This window comes from Elgaria multicarinata, chromosome 3 (genome assembly GCF_023053635.1).
Source record: "Elgaria multicarinata webbii isolate HBS135686 ecotype San Diego chromosome 3, rElgMul1.1.pri, whole genome shotgun sequence".
NCBI lineage: Eukaryota > Metazoa > Chordata > Lepidosauria > Squamata > Anguidae > Elgaria > Elgaria multicarinata.
The window spans coordinates 149,195,677-149,218,329 of record NC_086173.1 but is presented as its reverse complement, the minus strand read 5'-3'; the positions used below and the strand labels follow the sequence as shown (position 1 = coordinate 149,218,329).

Here is a 22,653-nt window from a genome sequence, read left to right as displayed (position 1 = left end):
GAAAATATGCCCTTCCCTGGAACAAGATCAAGTCAGAATGAGCCATAAAAATGAAAAAGTCAACCAGCTTCTGAAGAAAGGGGTGTGTGTAGACATAAGGGTGGGGGCAGCTGAAGCTACACTGTGGTTTGAGCCAGCTCACTCTGATCTGTGGGAGGGAAGTGGGGGGGGGTGTTTCCCAAGTAGATGTCATTCCCTGACTTAAACATTTTGCCAAGACGGAGCCTTTCTGTTCAGACTTCCGGGCAGGAAATTCCTTTCTAAGCAGTCAGATTTTGCTTATGCACCCTGCCCTCCGCTTATCTTCACCCTAACGCATTCCACTCCCAGAGAAGCCAGAAGCTCTGGTTCCTGCTATCTCTCAGCCTACCCCACCCTGCTGCCTCCTTCAGATGTGTTGGACCACAATTCCCATCAGCCCCAGCCATCATGGCCAATAGTCATGACTTTTTTTTGTCCAAAAGATCTAGAGAGCGTCAGGCTGGGAAAGGCTGCTATATCCTTTCCTAAAGGACCCAGGAGATCTGAGCCACAGACACCGTGCTACATACTTCAATCCCACCGCTAGAGAACTCAGGAATCTTGGCCCCTAATTTAACTCTCCAAACCCTTCTCGCCTCACCAGCACTTAGTCCTGCAGAGGAGGGGGTGGCAGGCCAAGGCACCAGAGTGGTCTGCTGGCACACCCTGCCACCAGCAGCATTTGACACAAGAGCAGAAGAAGCCCAGTTCCTCTAGATAGCCACAAACCTTGAAAGAATTCTTTAGAAGTAAACAAAAAAAGGGGGGTGTATAACCATATCCTTCCTTTGGCATCATGTTGGGGACAGGAGTGGGGTGGGGGTCAAAACTGTGCAAAATCCAGGAAAACACAAAACAGCTGTTTGGGGTAACAAAAATGGGGCAGGGGGTGGCGGACTGGATTTGGCCTCCACATCTGAAATTCTGCACCTCTGCCCTAGACCGAACTCCCTTTCCTGGATTTCACCCAGTCTTTAATCTTTTTGATCCCTGCCCTGTTAAGACACCTGTCCATGAGGCTGGTGGGTACAGACTCTGAAAGGGTTAGCCTTTAAAGATCGTTTAAGGGAGAATCAGGGCAGGGAAGGAAGAAGCTGCAGCTGGCGGAATTCTCTCCTTGGGCACACCTCTTAAAAGGTTCCGCTGCCCTGCCAAATTCTGAATGTGGCAGCCCTACCTGCCAAGGTAGGAGAGGCAGCAGGCAGAGCGGACCTCTGCTTGGTAACCAAGACAGCCCCACCCTGAAGTGTGTCTGCACTGTAGGCAAACACCTGGACCTAAGCCCAGCTGGGTTTTACTGTCCCCGAGAAGGGGAAGCCTGTCCCAAGCGTAAGAAAAATAAATACTTGATGACACAAGCAATTTTGGAGAAATGACATTTTGCTGCTGCTAAATGCAGGCATAGTTAAAACAGAAACCAGGGCTCTGGGTTTCTGTCTCATGCAGGAGTGAACACAGACACACACTAAGGAGACTTTGTTCCCAGCCTCCACCCTTTATGCTAACCTTTGCTCTTCTCTTCAAGCCAAGAGTCCTGGCAGCCCAACTCTCTCTAGCCCAATATTTATGTATTGGACATTTCTAAACACCACAAAAGCTCAGAGCAGGGAGCAGCAGAGCTTAACGCAAGCATAAATATCCTCTCCTTTTTAAAGGCAAACTGAAATGGCAGAAAATTAACACTTGCTAGAGCTCCACCTTCAACTCCAAGCTGCTTGGATTGTGCCGTCCATGAGAACGGAGTCCCACAATGAGCAAGCAGTCTGATGCTAGCTAAAGTGACCAGGAAATTACCAGAAATAGAAAGCATAACTTTGGGTCTGAACCTGGATTCCTGGTTTGTTTCGGATGCAATGCTAAGCTTTCCACTGTCCATCAGTTCTTTGTCACGTTTCTATTGCTCACATCTGCAAGAGGACCCATAAACCAGGATACATTTGCTCATTATTGATAAACCAGAATTCTCAGAAATTCTGGTTTACCGTTTTGTGTGAACGCGGCCAGTCCCTCCCGCATCTCTCTCTCACACACACAGCAGGATCCACACACGCAAGATCAAATTCAGACAGTGTGAGAAACACCCAATTAACTCAAATTAACTGGCCGAATTAACTAAAATTAATCCCCATCTATGTTAACATAAAGTCTAGGTTTCTCTTTACTAGTTTACATACTTTATTTATCAGTCACCCAATAACTGTCATTCATTGGGCAACTTGCAAAATATAACACAATTTAAAATTACAGAATCAACATAAATTCAGTTTTATAAAACGTCATTAAAGCAATTAGCAGACCTAAGACTTTAATGGTCACATTAAAATCACAGAATAATACAGGAGTGAAAATATCCAATTATGGTAGAAGCAAAGTACTACTTGATTATTATTTTTTAACTTATATATGATACTAAATCATTATGGTTCGCTGTGTTCCAGTACTGAATGCATATTGCTATTTGGCTTGAACCAAGTGAAGCTAATCCAATTATGTCTGCATAACTCCTCCTGCATTCCATCTTAAAAACTGCTGATTTGGGAAGTAATAACTTCTTCCCCCCAGACCTTTTTTATTTGCTTCAACATCTTGCCTCATCAAGAGTCCTGGAACTCAAAAGCTTTGCTCATTACTTTGTGACATTTTGATTGGTCTCAATAAGGGGTTTTAGATGCTGCAAGTCTTGAATTTTTTCTTATGAAACAATGTGGATACCGTTCATTTTTTCAGTGTACATCAGGATAGGCGACCTAGTACCCTCCAGATGTTTTGGCTTACGACTCGCATCAGCCCTAGTGACTTTGGCCAATGGCCAGGGATGATGGGAGTCATAGTCCAAAACATCCAGAGAGCACCAGTTTAGGGGAAGCTATTCCATCCCTCCCAGCAAGAACCCAGGACTCTTGGCTCTAAATCAGGGTTAACTTGTGGTCTTACAGAAATTTTTACTTACAACTCCCATCATCCCTCACCTTTGGTTATGCTGGTAAGGGCTGGTGGGAGTTGTGGGCCAAAACATCTGGAGAGCTGCAGGTTGCCTACCTCTGCTCCAAAGTCATTCTTCTTAGCTCTGAATTAGTTCAACCTATTCAAACAGAATCAAGAATTCACTGGCTGATTACACACAGCTGTGACACAGCCTTTGGCATGATTCACAAAAGATACAGAAGCAAACCGGAGACACAGACGCACACATGTTCCCCGCCCACCCACGCGCGCACATACAGCAGCCAGCAATCAACTGTGATTGAGACATTGAGCAAGGAAAGCGAAACAGAAAAAAAACCCCATATTAAGCTAGGTAGGAGAGAATTACTCCAGGGAGCAGAGAGAGAAAGGAAGAGGAAGTGAACAAGGCCTGTTTTACTGTGTGCGATAAATATATAAAATCCATCTCCTAAACCAGCATTTCGGTTAATTTACACAAAATATGCGAAAGTCCAGAAACTTTGTAAACTCCTGAGAAGTATGATTGCCAGGTTCTGAAAGGCTCCTGTGGCTCTAAATGTTGGATTCTGCCTGCAATAGTGCTTCAGGGATAGGAGAAACCACCCCTGGGAGAATTCTCCCTCTTAATGGTACAGCAGCTCTCTTGGGGGTAGGGTCACATACACACACACATGTAAAGCATCACTGAGGAGGGAGGCTTTACCCTTGCCCACCCCCATCCCCAGAGAACAGAATTACGAGGGGGGGGGTTAAAGCATTTCTTCCGTCCCTTTCCCAGCAATACTGTTGGGAAATACGGTGCATGAGGGCAGCCATCCTTGCACACCCAGCAGAACTGGGCTTTTGTGATCTCACCAAACAACAGTTTGGCAGACTACTGGAAGACCCATTTTGCTGGGAAACTGGATGGCATAGGGATGGCTCTCCTCATGTGCCCTATGCAGCAGTGGTGGGCAGAAATTCATAGCTCTAGGGCTCCCATGGCAGACCACACAGGGCCACATGTGGCCCCTGAGACAGTGGTTACCCACCCCTGCAATAAATGCTTAAAATCAATCAACTAATTATCTGATCAATTCATCGAGAAGCCAAGCAGTCAGGTGACAGACTAAATTTGGTGACAGTCTTATTTTTAGATGAAGCTCAGCACCGCAATTTGTCAGGTGCGAAGAGCCAGCCAAGTTCTTCTCTTTGGGCTACAATCCAAATGCCTTTCGAAGCAGGGGAAATAAGCTGGGGAGCAAAGTGCATCTATGAACACATGACCAAAGTGCACGTATGAACACATGCGGTTACATTTCTGTCAGCCTGGAATGTGTGAAAGTAGGCATTTTGCCAGGGGAGACTATTTGCCATCCAGTCTAGTATTGCCAACTCGGAGTGGTAGTTTCTGAGGAAGACAACCACAACTTCTTCTCAGGAAGAAGTCTTTTGTAACACCCGTCTAAAGGAAGGGCCTGAGGCCTTGCTTGCAAAGCATGGTTTCTGGTCACTGAGCTACGGTCCCTGCAGGGAAGATATAGCATAGCTACTAAGAGACTGCAAATCAGGAAATCTCTGGCTTAAATCAGAACTCACTAGATGGGCTTAGCCACATCACCACAGGCCTCCTTTCACCTGCAATATACAGGCAGTAACGCTGGCCTACCGTACTGGGCATTATAAGAACAACAAGGTAAGGTTTGTGAAGAGCTTTGAACACTCTGAAACAGCTTTTTGCCCAACCGTGTGCCCTCCAGCTGTTTATGACTGCAATCCTCAGTACACCTGACCACTGCCCGTGCTGGCCAAAGCTGATGGGAGTTGAAGTTCAAAATATCTGGAGGGCATCAGGTTGGGCTAGACTGCTCTGAAGTGCTGATGAAATTGTAGGTATTTTATGATGATGATGATGATGATGCAGGGGTATTTAAGACTCATCTCCCTGACCGCTTGGAATTTTATTCAGTACCCCACACACTGGCTTCTGAGACATCCATAGGGGTCATCTACATGTTTTCAAGTTTGTCCGTGCAGCCTTGAGAGTGAGACACTTCCTTCTTTAATGGAAATTTGCAGAGATTCTGCTCCACTGAATCACTGTTAGTTATTTACTATTTTATTTATTATCAATATTTATATAGCGCTATTTGGCCTTTGGACAGAGCTATTGCTGAATGCACATAGGCCCTGCCGACTTCTATGTGTTCTATCTGGTCTACCACAAGCATCATGTTTGCCTGCTGCTGTTTCTTCCTCTCTCTCTCTCCTCCTTGTGTCGTTCTCCCAGTTGAATCTAGTCATGGGCAAAGCAGCTGAGAAAACAGTTCTTTACAATGACTACAACGGCACCTGCCAAAGATAACAGCCAGGAGATGCCTTGACGGAAGAGAAATCCAAGGTGATGGGGACATGAGGGAGACAGACGGGTTTTCCTAGTCCTGCTTCATCCCAGGCCTGTACAGAGTTACTTCTCTGTTTATAAAAATACCCTAGTTGCCTTTCAAAACACACACACACACACTCGAGACAATGTGTAACCAATGAAAATAAATAACTCAAGCAACAATTACAGACAGAAGACAACAGCACAAAATTAAAACCATTGAACAGGCATAAGAAAATTAAAAAGGGGGTTACTTAGGCTCTACCACGCCTAACACAACCTGCCAACCACATATTCCAGCTTGTTACACGCGAGACAATTCCCGAGTTGGTTGTTGAGGTTTGCAGGCTCAGGCAGGCAACAAAAACAAGGTTTATCAAGTGTTCAAATTACAGGAGAGGGGCCGACCCCCTAGGCAATATCTTTTAGTAGGCTACTGGGGGGGGGGGTTGCTAAAAGAGGGGGAAGATTGCAGATTTTATTCAGGACTCCCTTCCCCATAATTCATGCCCCATTACTAAGTCCTTGGTGGGCCGCATTTGACTTAATGGGTCACAAAAATTGTGTAGGCCTCTTCTATCCATTATGCCACACTGTCTCAGGGCCAGGGCCGGCGCTACCATAAGGCCAACTAGGCCTAGGGCGCAGACCTCAGAGGGGCGCAGTACTGCCCTTTAAGGGTCACAGGTTTATACAAATTAGCTGATTTAAAAAAAACATAATAAAAGGAAAATATAATAGTTCAGAAACTCCAAGAAGAGTCGAAGCTGAATCGAAGCTGGCAATCTGGGGGTGTGCGCAAGTAGCTTGCCTTGCCTAGGGCGCAAAATAGTCTGGCGCCAGCCCTGCTCAGGGCCAAACTCCACAAAGTAATCCAAAAGTGGATACCCTGTAGATTTGCACACTGACCTTATGATTCTTGATTTGTTTTCAGTCCTCTCTCCCAAGAAGCACTACACCTGTTTATCCTGAGGCAAATAAAACAGATTTTAGCTAGCCATTGCTCCCTTGTTGCCGCATTCAGCAATCACAATAGTGTTCTTTTTTCACAGTGTGACTAGGAAAACAAAAAGGCCCACCTGAAACGTTTTTTCATGAGGCAGCCATATAGATCACTAGGCTGTCTCCGATTAAAAACGGCAGCTGACAGACAATTTAGCAGAAAATCTTGCTGGTGCCAGAACATTCATCAGTCAAGACCTTTTATCGAAGGGACTTTGTCATGGTCTTCAAACAACATGTTTGCTGACAGGATCAGGGTGCTTGGATGCAAAATAGAGACTTTAGCCCCTGCCTATGTGAGGAGACACTTGTAGGAAAGGCTTATCTGGTATTTATTGCCTTAATTCCTCTCAATTTTTTAGTTGATATTTTATTCTGTTTTATGATATTGTTCATATGTAAGTGCCTGTATACTGCCCACAAACTAACTGCTGTACAGTCTAGAACTGCTTTTAAAAAGAAATAAAGATAATTAAAAACAATAAATAAATGAATCATACATAAATATCACTGTCTCCTTATACTAGAGCACTGGTTTTACACGGATTCCACAATGATTAGTGGTTCCTAGCACTAATCACTGTTGTTCTTCTGTAGCAAGCTACAAAAGAAATTGCAACTGCAAATCCCACACCATTAGGGAAATTGCACTTTTTCTCCGTCTGTTCACCTGTCCAAACCAGGGGGCATGGCATAGCAGCTGCAGACGAAGAAGAGGAAGATCCAATTCCCCTCAGCGGCCATTTTAAGTTTTATTTATTTAATTTATTTATTTATTTATTACATTTCTATACCGCCCAATAGCCAAAGTTCACAAAAATTAAAACCATAATAAAACAACCAACAGGTTAAAAGCACAAATACATTCACTATAACCTTTGAGGTGAGCACCATTTATCATCCCGTTTATTTTTTAATCAATCTTTTATTTAACCCTAAAACACTTTTTTTGCCATTTTTTTTAAAAAATATTAAAAACAGTGAAACACCACTGGCCATGTTGGCTGGGAATGACGTGGCTCCACATATGGAGAGCACACAGTTGAAAGCGTAAGCGGAGTCATGCTGGCTCAGACCAAAACTCAATCAATCCAGCATCCTGTTCCCATAGTGGCCAATCAGATGCCTATGGGAAGCCAAGAACTGGGAAATGGGCACAACAGCACCCTCACACTCATGTTCCCCAGTGACTTCCTCTGTTACTAGAGGGAATATTTATTTATTTATTTATTTATTTATTGCATTTTTATGCCACCCAATAGCCGAAGCTCTCTGGACGGTTCACAGAAATATACAGTCATTATGGCTAGCAGCCACTGATAGCTTTATCCTCCATGAATTTGTCCAATCCCCTTTTAAAGACCTTCAAGCTGATGGCCATCACTGCATCTTCTGAAAGTGAATTCCGTACTTTGACTATGTGCTGTGTGAAGAAGTCCTTTTTATCAGTCGTGAATCTCCCACCAATCAGCTTCATGGGATGACCCCTGGGTTGTAATGTTATGAGAAGGAGAAAACTGTCTCCCTAGCCACATTCTCCAAACTATGCATCTACGATGACTCCTCTTGCCTTTTTTCTAAGCTGCAAAGTCCCCAGTGTTTAATCTTTCCTGATGAGGAAGTCGCTCCAGCCGTTTAATCATTGTAGCTGCCCTTTTTCTGCAGTTTTTCCAAACTTGACAATATCTTTTTAGGTGTGGTGACCAGAACTCTACACAGTATTCCAAATGTGGCCACGCCACAGATTTGTATAAGGGGAATTATGATATTGGCAGGTTTGTTTTTGATTCCTTTCCTAATTATGCCCCACATGGAATTTGCCTTTTTCACAGCAGCCACACACTGACTGTGTTCGGACAACACAATAACCAACGGTGGGTTAAATAGTCAGCAGTTGGTTAGTCAATGGTTGGTTATTGTGTCATCTGTCCGGATTTTTTCACATCACAGTTGGCTATTCGGCCAAAATAGCCAACGCTCTGCAGAATTGACTATTTGAACGATCGTTGGTTATCATGTCGTCTATCCGGCACCATTTCAGCATACACCGTTGGTTATTTTTCACTGGCTACAAAATCCCCTGGCAAGAGTAGCCAAAACTGCAGCTGCCAGAAAGTGCTTCCGAAATCCGCCTAGTAACAGATTGCAAACAAAGCCCTGTCACGCCTTTACCCTGCCCATGAACTGCTCCACAATTGTCCCTCTTCCCTCCCCATCCCCTTTTCCTTGTGTGTCATGTCTTTTTTAGAATGTAAGCCTGAGGGCAGGGACTGTCTTCTTTACTGATCAATTGTAAGCCACTCTGAGAGCGTTTTTGGCTGAGGTGCGGGATAAAAATACTCCAAATAAATAAATAAATAAATAAGACTGTCAGGCGCCTGTGTCATGCCACACCTTGCTCTGCATGGGCTTCTCGATGGGAAGCGATTCATCATGCCCTTGTCAATATAAACCTAATGTTGCACCATAAAGGGGGGGGGATTTCACGCTCCCCGAAAAGCTCATCCCAAGATGCTCTCTTCACGTTTCCTAAGTTCTGCTTACTCCGTGTAGCTTTCTCGCGTGACATGGGTGACCCTTGCCGTGTGTGTGTGCATGCTATGTATGGTTTGGACATGTTCCAGCAATTCTGTGCAGAGATATAAGCATCACCCCTTTTGCATGCCCATCCACAATCTCTCCGCCCCCTCCAGCTGAAGCATGGGGATTTTGCACCGCCTCTATCTTCCCATGCCTGCAGTCCCCCTACCAACAGTGGGCACAATCGCACCAACTGAAATGCTGGTAGAAGCTCTTGTTTGGGGTAGCAGCCCTTCCCCCACATTTCTCCCCACTGTCCCTCTTCCCCAAGTCCCACCAAATGCCCATTACTTTGGTGCCCATGGCCACACTGGCAGCAAACCAATCCTAAGCAGGATTTCCCCCCCAGCACTACCTGGAGATGTCTGAGATCGAATGTGGAACCTTATGCATGCAAACCAGTTGCTGTACCACTGAGCTATTGCCCCTCCCTGTCTTTTTCCCGTCAGTGCAGGGCAGGGCTATTGCCAAGTAAATGACAGCAACGTACAGCAGACACAGAGAAGACTTCAGATACAGTTCAGAGAATTTTACACCTGGAAAAGGTGCCTCAAAGGTCATCTAGTCCAGCCTCCATGCCGGAATGCATGGTTGGAGGAAGGAAGCGGTTTTCTGTGTGAGAAAACAGGCGTGCTCTCCTTTTCATTTGTGACATTTTGGATGTTATGATGCACCTGCCGAGACATTGGAGTTGTCTCCCCATGGTACAATCCCATGCCACCAGGGAAGCACATGTGAATTCTGCACACATGCGGCCAAGGAGAAAACACATGGTTCTTTCTCACTGATTAGAACCCTGCTAAGAGGACAATGATTAGATAGTATAGGAGACTGGAGGTTATGAAGCAGATGATATCCCTTACATTCTAACAAATTACCCTGAGGAGGGACCTGAGCGTCAGAAATGTGTCTGATTATTTTATTGTATTAAACATACTTTTTTCTATCCCTTCGTCTTTGGCATTTTTTTGACATTTCTGGTGGGGTTCTCCCCTTTTTCAGCTTCAGCCAATGGTTGGATAGGACAGTCCCATGTGACTGCCCCCACACGCATGGGTGGTGCATTCACAGTCTCTGTCTCTGTCTCTGTCTTGGTCTCCCTGTCTCTCTGTCTCTCTGTCTCTCTCTCTCTCTCTCTCTCTCTCACTCACACACACACACACACACCTTCACTGACATGGTTGCCAATGTCACTGCAGCTGCTTTTATGCCAGTTTGGATGATGATAAACACTTCTGTCCACCTGAGTTAGTGACTTGGCGTGTTTACACGCTATACACAGGGCGGTCCTCTCAAGCGTTGTGAGATCATCTCATGGGGAAGTGGGTCTCACACTGGTATAGGGTTTTTAAAAAACCTACAGTCTCAATTCAGTCATGGTCACAACGGATGGCCTTGAGCAAGTCAATTATCTTTTACCTCAGTTTCTCCATTTGTGCTATTACTGACCTACCTTCACAAGTTGTAATATAAAGGCATTTACCTGTTCCAAGCCTCCAGGTTTGGGCAAGGTTAAAACAAATAATATATAAGTTGGCCGACATTAGAAAAAGACTTTGAACATATCTTCCTTTTGCTTGTGCACTCCCTTCCTGTCAACAGCACATGGTCCCTCCTTTCCCTAAACCGTGTGATGTTTTTATAGGTAAGCTGACCTTTAATTTCCCCAAGAGAAATTTCATTGTTTATCCACATTCTACTATAGACACCTTCCCCATGAAAAAGTAGTATGTTTGTGAGCATTCCATGCCATCGCAACACCCCAGGCCAATCACTGGGAGGGGGCCACAGAGAGCTACCTTTAACAAAACCTGCCATTTCGTGTGTTGGAAGGGAATACACTGCATAACTTTGGGGCCCGTTGGAGTGAATCAAATGACTGTGCTTGCTGGTGATGATAGGAGTTGTGGACTGACACATCTGGAGGGCACCAGGTTGCAGAAAGTTGCCTTATTACATACAAGAATACAAAACTACTTGACCTCAGCACCCCGTGTTAATGAGCTCAGAGCAGTGGGCTATTGTGTCTGTCTCCGGAGAGAGAAGAAACTTCCCCTTTCTTAAAAACGAAACAGGTCTGCCTATTCTTGTTGTTGATACCCTCCAATCCAGTTAAATTTAAGAAAATTAAACAACAGATATCAATTAATGTTCTCCGGCTAGCATTAGGAAGTAGTGAAGCTACTCAAAGCTACAACCCTATGATGTCATCCTGGGTGTCTCCTCTCCACTTGGGACTAGAGACATGAGAAGTATTGCTCGGCTTCCACTCTTCCAAATACTGAGGATTCACATACTCCTACTTTGTGAGGTCTACAGTTCATTCCAATTGGATGTGCACCCCAAATCATGTCTGGGAGATGGAACCCAAATAATCCTTTCCCATACAGAGAGCCAGGAACAGCACAAGTATGGATGACAAGGAGATATCAGTACTGAATGAAATCTAGGAACAGGTTCAGCGTAGGGAGAAGACAGGTTAAGACTTAGGAACATTTGAAGAACCTAGCCAGCTCAGACCCACCAACATCTCCAGTTTTGGGTGAAGGACCCTGCTCAGGGCACCTGCTTTGCATGCAAAAGGACCCAGGTTTTGTCCACAACCCTAGAGAACCATTGCCAGTCAGTGTAGAAAGACAATACTGAGGCCTTAGCTAGACCTAAGGTTTATCCCAGGATCGTCCTGTGGTCGTCCCTGCCTGCTCCTGGTATATCTTGTGTGTCATTTACATGAATAGGGACGATCCCGGGATAAACCTCAGGTCTAGCTAAGGCCTGAGATAGACGGAGCAATGCAGTATAAGGCAGCTTCTCATGTCCCTACCTAGTCCAGAATGCTGTTCCAACAGCAGCTAACCAGATGCTTCTGGGAAGCATACAAGCAGCAATATTCGTCTCCTATTTGTCCCCAACATCAGGTATTCAAAAGTGTGTTGTCCTGAACATGGAAGGTTTTACCAAGGAGGTAAGGAGGAATAGGCGAGTGCCACAGAACTTGAGCGAGAGAGAGAGAGAGACTGGGTTTAGATGACACGATAACCAACAGTGGATTAAATAGTCAACAGTGGGTTAAATAGTCAATGGTGGATTATTGTGTCATCTGTCAGGACTTTTTCACACCACGATTGGTTATTCAGCCAAAATAACCAACACAAATAACCAACGCTTTGCAGAGTTGATTATCTGAACAACCCTTGGTTATCATGTCGTGTGTCAGGCACCATTGACTAATTTGTCACTGACAGCTGGTTATTTTCACCAAGACAGAGTCCCTTGGCAAGAGCAACCAAAGTGACGGCTGCCACTCTAGTCTAGCCAGCAGAACTTGCAATGGCTGATGGGATACCAGCAGGAGGACTGAAGGAGGAGAGAGGGCAGGGATGTGTCAAACAAACATACCGTTGACTAATAGTCAACTCAAGGCTGGCCTTAATCCACACAACGGTTGATTATAATCCTGTTGTGTGAGGAGCACCCCCTCAATAATCAACTGTGGAGTTGACTATTAACCCACCACTGACTACTGTGTTGTCCGAACACAGCTGAGAGAGAGAGAGAAATGTATAGATCTGTAGGGAGAAGGAGAAATAGCAGGCTGGAACTAGACATGGGCCACCTGCAATCCTAATTGCTATTAAATAAATAAAATATTCTGTTATTTTATATGTTATTGTATTTTAAATCTCTGCATTTCTGCTAGGTTTTATTTTGGTTTTACTTTATACTGTCATTTTAAACTTTTACATTTGATATCAGGCCTGTTCAGACAACACACTAAGCCATGGTTAGGCCGCTAACCCTTTTGCAGCAAGTGGTTAGTGAGCATGTTTAAACCATGGTTATGTAACCACCATGGTTAGGAATGGTTCACATGACATGCTAAGCCATAATGATTAGCTCAAAATTCTTAACCATCATGGTTTAGCATGTTGTCTGAAGAGCACCATCATACGTTAAGCTCTATTTTGCGGTTTTAATTGTTATGAACTGCCCAAATAGCTTTAGTCATGGGGCAGTATAGAAATGTAATAAATAAATAAATGAATATTTATGAAGATCTATATCCTGCTCTTCCGTCAAGAAGCCCAAAGCAGCTTAAATGAGGTTCCCAAGCGATCTCTCAATTTCAGGCACAGACCAATCTTGAGACTAGTTTCATTTTGATGCTGAAATGACATCAGAAGAAGGTCGTTCTCTCTGTTGTACTAAACGGAATTTTAAAAGATACAAGCAGAGACACTCCAGTATTTTAGACAGAGACTGAATACTACCATATCTTATTGAGTAAGGATGGCGAACCCGTGGCCCTGCAGATGTAGATGGACTACAACTCCCATCATCCCTGACCACTAGCCATTCTGGCTAGAGCCAATGGGCGCTGGATTCCAACAACATCTGGAGAGCCATAGGTTGCACACCCCTGCAACTGAGGAATGCTGTGGCATGCCATAGGTTGGGAGTCACTTCTCCGCTCCCAGAACAAAGCTTTAAAACTTAACGAGCTTCAGAAATTAATACTGCAAAAAGGTACACATTAACTTGGACACTCCAGCCTTAACTCTGCACTTCTCCCTACCCACTGGGATGATTGCCACAAGACATTATTAGAAAAGGGAGAAGAGTAGACTTTCACATTTGGTAATAGGGAAGCCTGTGCAGCCTTGGAAATAAACCTTAAAAGGTTATTCATCTGCAAAAAAATTTACTGGCCTGTTAAAGTGCTAGTAAGCTGTGTTTCCATGCTGGCTGCAGAAAAGAGGTAATTCAGCACAGAAATGCAGGCTAGTAGCCTCTTAGCAGGCTAGTAAAAAACAAAAACAAAATTGCCTTCTGCCAAGCAAGCTGACGGAGCAATCCATCTCTCCCCTTCTAGCCTGCTGCGTTCCCATGACAGTGATGGAGAAAGAGACTTTGTTCCCTCTGCACCTAATATGGAAAACAAACAGGCAGGAAGAGGAAGGATGGAGCGATCTCACCCTCCTCATCCAGCCCCTGGTCACCTATGGTGAGCAGGCAACTTGAGAAATAAAGGCTTATTCTTGTGGATGGATTGCCAGGAGATGAGAGGAACACTTGGGAGGAAGAATACAGCATGATGAATTGGCCCCGATGAACTTTAGTTGCTGAATTTGGAGGATGAGGACAAAGTGCTGGTCAAGTTCGCTTGAGCACTCCTATGCTCGCTCCTTGGCCTTCTTGGCTCAGCTCATCTAATAGGGAAGGGATGCCTTAAGGGTGGGAAATTCCTCTTTGAAAGAGGGGCAATACCAGCCTCAGTGATCAAGCTGTTCCTTTTATCAGCTGAGACTGACATCCCAGTTGTGACCTACCTGGATAGAGACAGCCTTGCCACAGTTATTCAAGCTCTGGTAACTTCCCATTTGGATGACTGCAATGTGTTATATGTGGGGCTGTCCTTGAAACACATCTGGAAACTTCAGCTGGTCCAGAACAGGGCAACTAGATCATTTATTTATTTATTAAATTTATATACTGCCCCATAGCCGAAGCTCTCTGGGCGGTTTACAAAAGTTAAAAACAGGGGACTGGCCAACCCAATCGCACATCATGCCAGTCCTTTGCCAGGCCCAATTCAAAGCGCTGTGTTTAACCTTTAAAGCCGTAAACGGCTTGGGACCAAGTTACAAAAAGAGCATCTCCTCTGATGTTTAATTACCCATACACTAAGGCAGCCTTCCCCAAGCTCGTGCCCTCCAGATGTTTTGCATTTCAACTCCCATCAGCCTTGGCCAGCATGGCCAATGGTCAGGAATGCTGGGAATTATAGCCCAAAAGATCTGAAAGGCACCAGTTTGGCAAAGGATGCTCTAAAGTCATCCTGACTGAATCCAAGGTAGTCTGGTAATTCCAAAAGTTGCCTCAAGGAACATCTCCCCCTAAATCTCCCAGCCCCTTATGTTCTTCAAGGGAGGCCCCATTGTCTCTTTGGAGACATGTCTGAGCCATCTCTAGCCTCAATACTGGCATGTTTTAGCCATTTATTGAAAATGTTACCTGTTTACTTTGGCCTTTTCCCAGCTGCGAGCTATCTTTGGACCAACCTCAAATATAATATTTTTCTATATCTTTGACGCCCCGCTTATGGTCTTCTTGGTGCCAGGTGGAGACCTTTTTTTATTTTCCCAAGCCTTCGGGGAACTGGTTTTAGCGCTTCTAGAACTTCACACTGTTTCATCCCTGCTGCCATTTATTTTGGTTTTACTGAGTGCTGATGCTAGTGGTTCTATGTTTCCATCCTGCTTTAAAAGACCTGTTTTAGTGTTATTTTAGATTTTACGTTTTTAAGTTGTACACCAACCAGAAAACTTTGGTTATTCGGGAGGTGAAGCTGTGGTGCTTAGGGCCATTTTGACTATGCAGCCCGCACATGAGGGTTGTCATGTCATGCAAACCTGGTAAGCATGGGTTACACGAGGGTTAAACAACCCTCACATAACCCATGGTCTGATTTAGGTTTATGCAATGGTTGTTTAACCCACCTCTGCCAGGTTCAAATGACACAGCCCCTAAGAAGGGGTTGCATATGCAACCGAGAGCACATGACCACCATGGCTCATTGGTGGTTAAATAACCCATGACAAACCACGGCATGTCATCTGAACCAGGTCATTGTGGGGTGGGTGGGAGAGAATACCTTCTCTTATACTCCCTAAATGGTGCCCGTGCAAGATGAAGGTATTATATGGGAAAGTGCTAAAAGCAGTAACAGTTCATGGGAAATGGATGGAAATGGCTGAGACAGCCTTACCATGAGGCAGGAATGTTGTGGCTTTACTTGGCAAAGGTGGAGCCAATCACTGCTTCACCACCCACGCTTTCGGCATTTATAAGCAACACTATCAAATATAAATAAAACTCACAAGCTCTCATCTTAGTGGACCTCAGAACTTACTGAGGACAAGGCACTTTACATAATAAATAAGAGGATAGACACTGCTCAAGTCACACTTCAAATCTGCCCAGCAAGTCAACTGATGCAAGCAAGAGTACCACCCTTAGGTTCCTCAACCTCCTGGGGTCATGGGACATCTTTGGAACTTTGGGAGAGTGTCATGGGGTGCTCTCACAAAATGGCTGCCATCTAATTGGGGGGGCTGCCCACTCATAAAATGGCTGCTGTAGTGGGTGCAGCTGGTCAAAAAGTAATTATTTCCCAGAAGGCAAAGTGGTGAGAACTAAAAGGAAAGAACCTAAGTACAAGGCAGAGTTGGGATCTGAGCTCCCAAACACAAAACCACTCTTTTGAACCCAAATAAAGATGGCGCTGGGGAGCAGCCCTTATTTATTTATTAAATTTATATACCGCCCCATAGCCAAAGCTCTCTGGGCAATTTACAAAAGCCCTTCACTTTGCAGCATACTCACCTTCCAATTAAAATAATTAAGAGTGCCATCCTATTCCTGTTTAGACAGAAAAAAGTCCTACAACTCCCAGCATTGCCCAGTCAGCATGCTGGGAGTTGTAGGACTTTTTTCTGTCTGAACATACATAGGCTTTCACCCTAAAAAATCTTAAGAAATAATATAAAAGACAAGAGGCGCAGGGAGCTGGGGAGACCCCATGAGAGGTGTCTGTAGGCTCATTGATGCCCAATGAGGGAGATCAATGTTTGGAGGAGGGTCTCAAAAAGGCCTGCAAGGAAGTAATGTAGGCAGAATAAGAGACTGGCTAAAGAACAAGGGCTGGATAGGGACACCAGCCCCGTGTCCGCAAATGGGGCACAGCACTCACTTTGCATGCGAAAGGTCCTGGGTTTGATTCCCCAGACATCTCCAGATAAAAAGCAGTCTCAGGTAAAAGACAACGGTGGGGGGGGGGGGAGTCCTGAGTACAATCTGAGAGTCTTTGTCAATCAGAGCAGACCAGGGAGAGAGGTAACCTAGCATCCCCCTCCGATATTTTGGACTACAGCTCCCATGAGCCCCACCACCACCAGCAAGGTCAATGGTCAGGGATTATAGGAGTTGCAATACAAAACATCTGGAGGGCTCCAGGATGCCTACCGCTGGAGAAGACAATCCTAGACAGTCAATGAATGAACAGCCCTGACTGACTCTAACATAGTTCGGTCATTCTAAAGGAGAGCACACAGGAGAAGCAAGCAGGCAGCATGGATCTGGCTCTCATTGCTACATCCTGCCCAAGAAGGCCACAAGCCCCTATAGATGGGAGTGCTAGAAAACCAAAAAGGATGGGGCCATGGGAGGTGGCACGTCATCTTCATCAGCACACACAGATTTGGCTGACATCCGAGAATACAGATTTGACCTTTGACCGCACTCTGTGTTTGTCAATGAGTCTGGACAACCGATTTGCATCAGCAACAGAAAAGGACCACAGATCATCTCTGAGCCTCAGCCCTTTTTCTAACTTTCAGTATCCTCCTACCAGGAAGAATGGCAGGCAGAAAGCCACATTCAGAAATATCGGCAGATGTCAGAGAATCTGACATTTGGAAAGAGACGAGATTTATTTATATTTTTAAAGAGAAATCTCCCTTTGAAATTGCTTACGCTTCTCATCAGTTTACACTCACACAAAAAGAAGGGCTCCAGTAGCCGGGGAAGCCGGGGAATAGAAACCAACGTTCGAAATATGGGGTGAGCTAAGAACAGTTTAGTTTCCAGGCCTCAAAGGGAGAAAAACACAAAGAAGGAGAGTAAAAATGGAAAAAAAGAGACTTGAAAAAGGAAGACTCATTTGTACAGAAGGGACTTTTTAAATCAGCAAATGGCCATGCTGGCTGGGGATAATGGGAGTTGTAGGGTTGAAATAGGCACCAGGTGGGGGAAGAAAGGCAAGTGTGCACACCTGCCTGTCACTATTATCACCACCCAATTTAGTAAGGAAGACAATTTGTGGCTTTCCAGGTGTTGCTAGACTGCCAGTCATCCCTCACCATTCACTATGCTGGCTGGGGTTGATGGGAGTTACAGTCCAACAACATCTGGAGGGCTACATATCGCTTGCCCCTGGAGTAAGGGAACAGTGAAAGTGTGTCAGTTCTAATTGCCAAAAAAAGAGACAAACAATCTCTTTTAACTTCTGACAGCCACCACAAATAAGAGAAAATGGATAGAGGAAAAAAGAAAAAGAAGGTTGTCAAGTTGCAAGGATTTAGACACACAATCACAACCTAACAGCCAGCACACGTTTCTTTGTTTCTGTTGGCTGCAACAGAAAGGCTACTTTTCCAGACCCTTACACTCCTCATTATACAAGAAGCAGAGATAAGCCATGAAGTGGGTTGGAAATGGAGGGGGGGAGAGAGAATAGGAAGATACTGGGCTGCATCCAGACTTAATCGTGCTTCGAGCAGCCCCATTGAAATCAATGGGTCCATTGAATCGCGACTAACTGAAGTCCCACTGTTTTCAAGCGCTCGACTCTAAACATGAGCTAACAGCACCACCCTACACGTGTCCGCCCAGAAGCAAGCTCCACTGAGTTCAATGCGGCTTACTCCCAAGTAAGCGAAGCTGAAGGCTTGATCCATTGTCAGGAAAAGTTACAACAAACAAATACCCTAAACCTTGCTGAAGATGGGGGGGGCACGACTCCTTCACACCCCTTTTTGGCTCTCATTCACAGTAGTTCCTAGCCAGGGAGGAAATGGGGGGGGGGGGTAGGCAAACCGGAGAGGCATGTCTTGCCTTTTCTTTCCTCCGGAGACTGAGATCATTTTTTTAAAAAAGTGGGGGGTGAGATCCGCAATAAAACGTAACACAGAGACAGCCGTTTATCGTCTTCCATTTTTTTCTGAGCTTCCACTTTCTTCGATTTCCTCTAAAGAGGGGGGGATGTAGAAAAAGGCGCACCGGACAAAACACACACGAGAGAGAGAGAGAGAGAGAGAGAGAGAGACTCAGAGCCCTCTTACCTTTACAAACAGCTCAACCTGGGGCTGTTCTTCGGCCATGACGGGGTCAGGGGGAGGCTGCTTGCACGCTTCTTCGGGTTTGAAACCAGAATCCGAGGCGTCCGCTGGGGGAGGAAAAGGCGGCCGAGTCGCCCAGCGCTGAAGAGTCTCTCGCAACTTCAACCAACTTCCCTCCGCGGCTCGCGGGGGCCACGCCCAGGAACTGAGCCCGAGCGCGCTCTGAGTCACCACGGAGGAGATGGGCGGATGGGAGCAGAGAGCGAGCGAGGGAGGAAGAGAAGGGGATCGGCCAGGCCAAGCTGGGCCGCTGGGGGAGCGCGGCCTCCCCACACCTGATTCACTTTTTCTCTGCGCCTTTTTCTCCCATTACGCGCATAACCACACCTTAATCCCTCTCTCCTCGCCCCTCCTTAAAAGCGGAGGGTTGGTTTGGGTTGTTTTTAGCTTGGGGAGGTTGAGGATGGAGACCATTTAAAAAAACACCACCATCGTTAAAAGTAGCTGGAGGGAGTCAGCCCTTCCGACGAGACACACACGATTCCTTTCTTTTGTCCCAAAATGTCGCCTCCGGTAGAACAGGTTTCTCAGGCTTTGGTCATGATAATGAAAACCCGCCGATCCCGTTTACTCGGCGGGAAGAGCGCCGTGGGTGGGCTGAAGGTAGATCTGGATCTACTGAGAGAGATGGGCGAGGATCTCTGGCTCCCAGTGGTTTTAACAACAGCACAACAAAATGACTCTCTTCCCTGATTAAAATTGGACCAATGGCATGAAAAGCAGGAGGGGATTTTGGGGTGGGTTCTGGTACTCAAACCAAAATCGTGGGCTCTGAATTCTTTAGGCAGTATCCAATGGCACTCCTACACAGAGTAGACCCATTGTGGTGAATGAGACTTGTCTATAGGTGTACCACTGGATACTGCCCTTTAATTCAGAGTGTATGTCTTTTGCACCAAGCTCCAATTGGTGGATCTCAGGCTTGTAGTAAAAACAATAGCCGCCCAGCAAAGTAGATCCTGGAAACCTGAAGTCCACCCACCCTTGCTGTAGAAACCAGGGGGGGGGGATCTACACTACTGCTTTAATGCGCTTTATAACAGTTTTGACAACTGTTGGGGCCCAGGACACACTGCATATACAGGTTTCAAAACGTTTTCAAAGTGCTTTAAAGTGCTTTAAAAGCAATAGTGTAGATCCCCCCCAGGAGTAGGGTACCCTCTTCCAGTCTTTGTGGATAGTGGAGGAGACCCATCTTTCGGCTTATACAGTTCAATGTGAAGCATATTACTTGGGAGACAGTTCCACTGAAATCAAAGTGACTGATATATTTCACGTAATACAGAGCTGGAAAACTGGGTGTGCCACAAGTGTACACTCAGCTGAGAGCTGCTCTTGTGACAAGTTGCACTTGTTTACAAAGACTTCTCTTTGCCACATTCATTCATTGCATATTTAGATGCCTACCTTTTTTAAAAAACCAACATTTTAAAAAGTTAATTCAGAGGCTGGTTTCAGTTACACGACTAAGAAAGGCATGACAAGGGTTTGTAGAATTGTGATAGGTGGGGTGAGAACATTTAGGAATTATCTTCTCTCTCCAAACACTAAAATCTGGGGGTCTGATTTGGTAGTAATTTCTGGACACAATTATCTCTCTTGCCTTTTAACAAGCACAACTTTATGGAGGACCAGATAAGTCTACTTATAGCTAACCAGCCGTGGCAACTCAATGGAACATTAACCTTCAGAAGCAGTAGACCTCTGAGCATCCCCAAACTAGGGATAAATGATCATCCCACATGCTTGTGAACAGGGCTGTGCAGCGCCTAGGGCCAAGGCCCCGAATCCGAGCCGAAGCTTCGGGGCACCTCGACGCTTTGGAGCAGCCCTCAGCAGTCCCTTACCTGCCACCTCTGTCTGCCTCTGTCCTTGTATCTGGTGGCTTCCGCTGCTGCCGACGCATATGACCGGAAGTAGGCCATGGCGGCCTACTTCCGGTCATATGCATCGGTGGCAGCAGAAGCCACCAGACACAAGGACGGAGGCAGGGGATAGTGGCAGGTAAGGGGGGGGAGAGAGTCGCCTCGGAGGGCCTGAATCTCAGCTTCAGCGCCAAGGGAGGTAAGACAACCCCCGAAGCACCCCCGAGCCGAACCAGGGCTGCTTCAGGGGCTCTGAGCCAGCCTCCAAGGCAGATCATTGGTGTGTATGCACAGCCCTACTTGTGAACTTCATAGAATAACCAGGTGGCTTCTCTTGATTGGAATAAATGGCCCTTTGGAATTATATTCCCATCAAGGAAAGGAATACAATAGATTAATTTCCTGCCTTTTGTTCTAGTTTTCTCCTGCTCCTGCTCCATTTCATTTCTTTTGCTCTCTCTCTCTCTCCCCCCACCCCCATATTCTGGCCTGTTTCTTCTTCCTCCTCCTCCTCCTATTATTATTACTACTGCTTCTAATTTCTTATTACTACAAATGTTATTATTATGGCTAAATTATTATTATTAGTCCTTATTACTAAAATGGCCTGTATATACTTCAAGGATATGTATCTGGACGTAGAATGTCTAGCATCTACTCCGACTACTTAGAAGCAAATCTGACTCTGTCTGCTTAGCCCCACCTGGACCCTGGACCTTGGTTACTCTACAGCAAAAGTAAAGTAGGCAAGCTGGCCCCCTCTAGATGTTTTCAACCATAACCCCTGGCCATTGGTCATGCTTGGGACTGATGGGAGTTGTAGTACAATATGAGCCAGTGTGGCTAAAGTGTTGGACTGGGAGTTGGAAGATCCAGGTTCTAGTCGCCACTTGGCCATGGAAGCTCACTGGGTGACTTTGGGCCAGCCAAAGACTCTCAGTCCAACCTACCTCACAGGGCTGTTGTTGTGAGGATAAAAATGGAGCGGAGGAGGAGGGTTCCTTTGAGGAAAAAAGGCGGGATATAAATAATAATAATAATAATAATAGTAATACATCTGGAGGGCACCACGCTGCCTATCTCTACTCTACAGATGAAACCTTGTGAAGCAGCTTTTCGATAAGAGAGACATCGTATGAAACATTCTACATAGCCTTTTATTGAGCGTGAGTCATATTATGCCTCCGTAGCAGACAGATATTCTCACTTTCTTTTTCTTTACCCCTTCTTGCTGTGGCTCAGTGCCCAGTAGAGCATTCCCTGAAGCAGGGGTGTTGAGCCTTTGAATTTCACCTGAAGGTCAATTCAATTTTGGAGGGACTTGGGGAAGGGTGGAAGGGACTGCATTCCAGAGGTGGCCAGGACCCAAGGCAAAATATTGGGGGTGGGGGCAGAGGGGCAAGGCTAAATACCAGCATACTTTAGCTTTCAGCTCTTACTGCCAATCACTAAGCCTGAGGTGGGTGGGGGATGCGCAAAACCTGGGATGTTTTGTCAGGGGAAAGGGAGCTAGGGGAAAGGCTGAAGTTCTGCCTCCTCCACCCTAAAGGCAAAACAGGAGCAAAAGATGAGAAGAGAATCACACAGGGCCAGAAAATCAAGACTGTCCTGGTACATAGGGACAGGTGGAATGCATGCAAATGGTAACACGTGGCAGGAATGTGATAGGGAGAGATCAGTTTTAAGCAGAGACAGAAATTATGGCTCCTGGGAAGCTCCTCACTAAGAGCAAGGATAGGTAGAAATCGGGCTTGCGGGATCCACTTTGCTTTTTAGTCCAAGCTCAAGATCCACCAAATGGAGCGTGGTGCAAAAAGGCAAACACTTGGAATTAAAGGATTCGGAGGCCAAGGAATTTGCTTTGAGTCCCAGAACCAAAAAAATGGAGCTCAAAGTCCTTTCACACAAAAATCCA

At 45.6% G+C, this 22,653-nt stretch overlaps 1 protein-coding gene across 1 annotated transcript in view; it reads right to left on the bottom strand.

Annotated features, from left to right (window-relative positions):
- Positions 1–18,960, bottom strand: part of CLIC1 (chloride intracellular channel 1) — a 29,705-nt gene extending 10,745 nt beyond the window's left edge. The window contains exon 1 of the mRNA XM_063122318.1: positions 18,817–18,960. Coding sequence (XP_062978388.1) covers positions 18,817–18,855 — 39 coding nt within the window. The 5' untranslated portion in view covers positions 18,856–18,960. The remainder of the gene's footprint in view (positions 1–18,816) is intronic.
- Between the last annotated feature and the right edge of the window lie 3,693 nt (positions 18,961–22,653).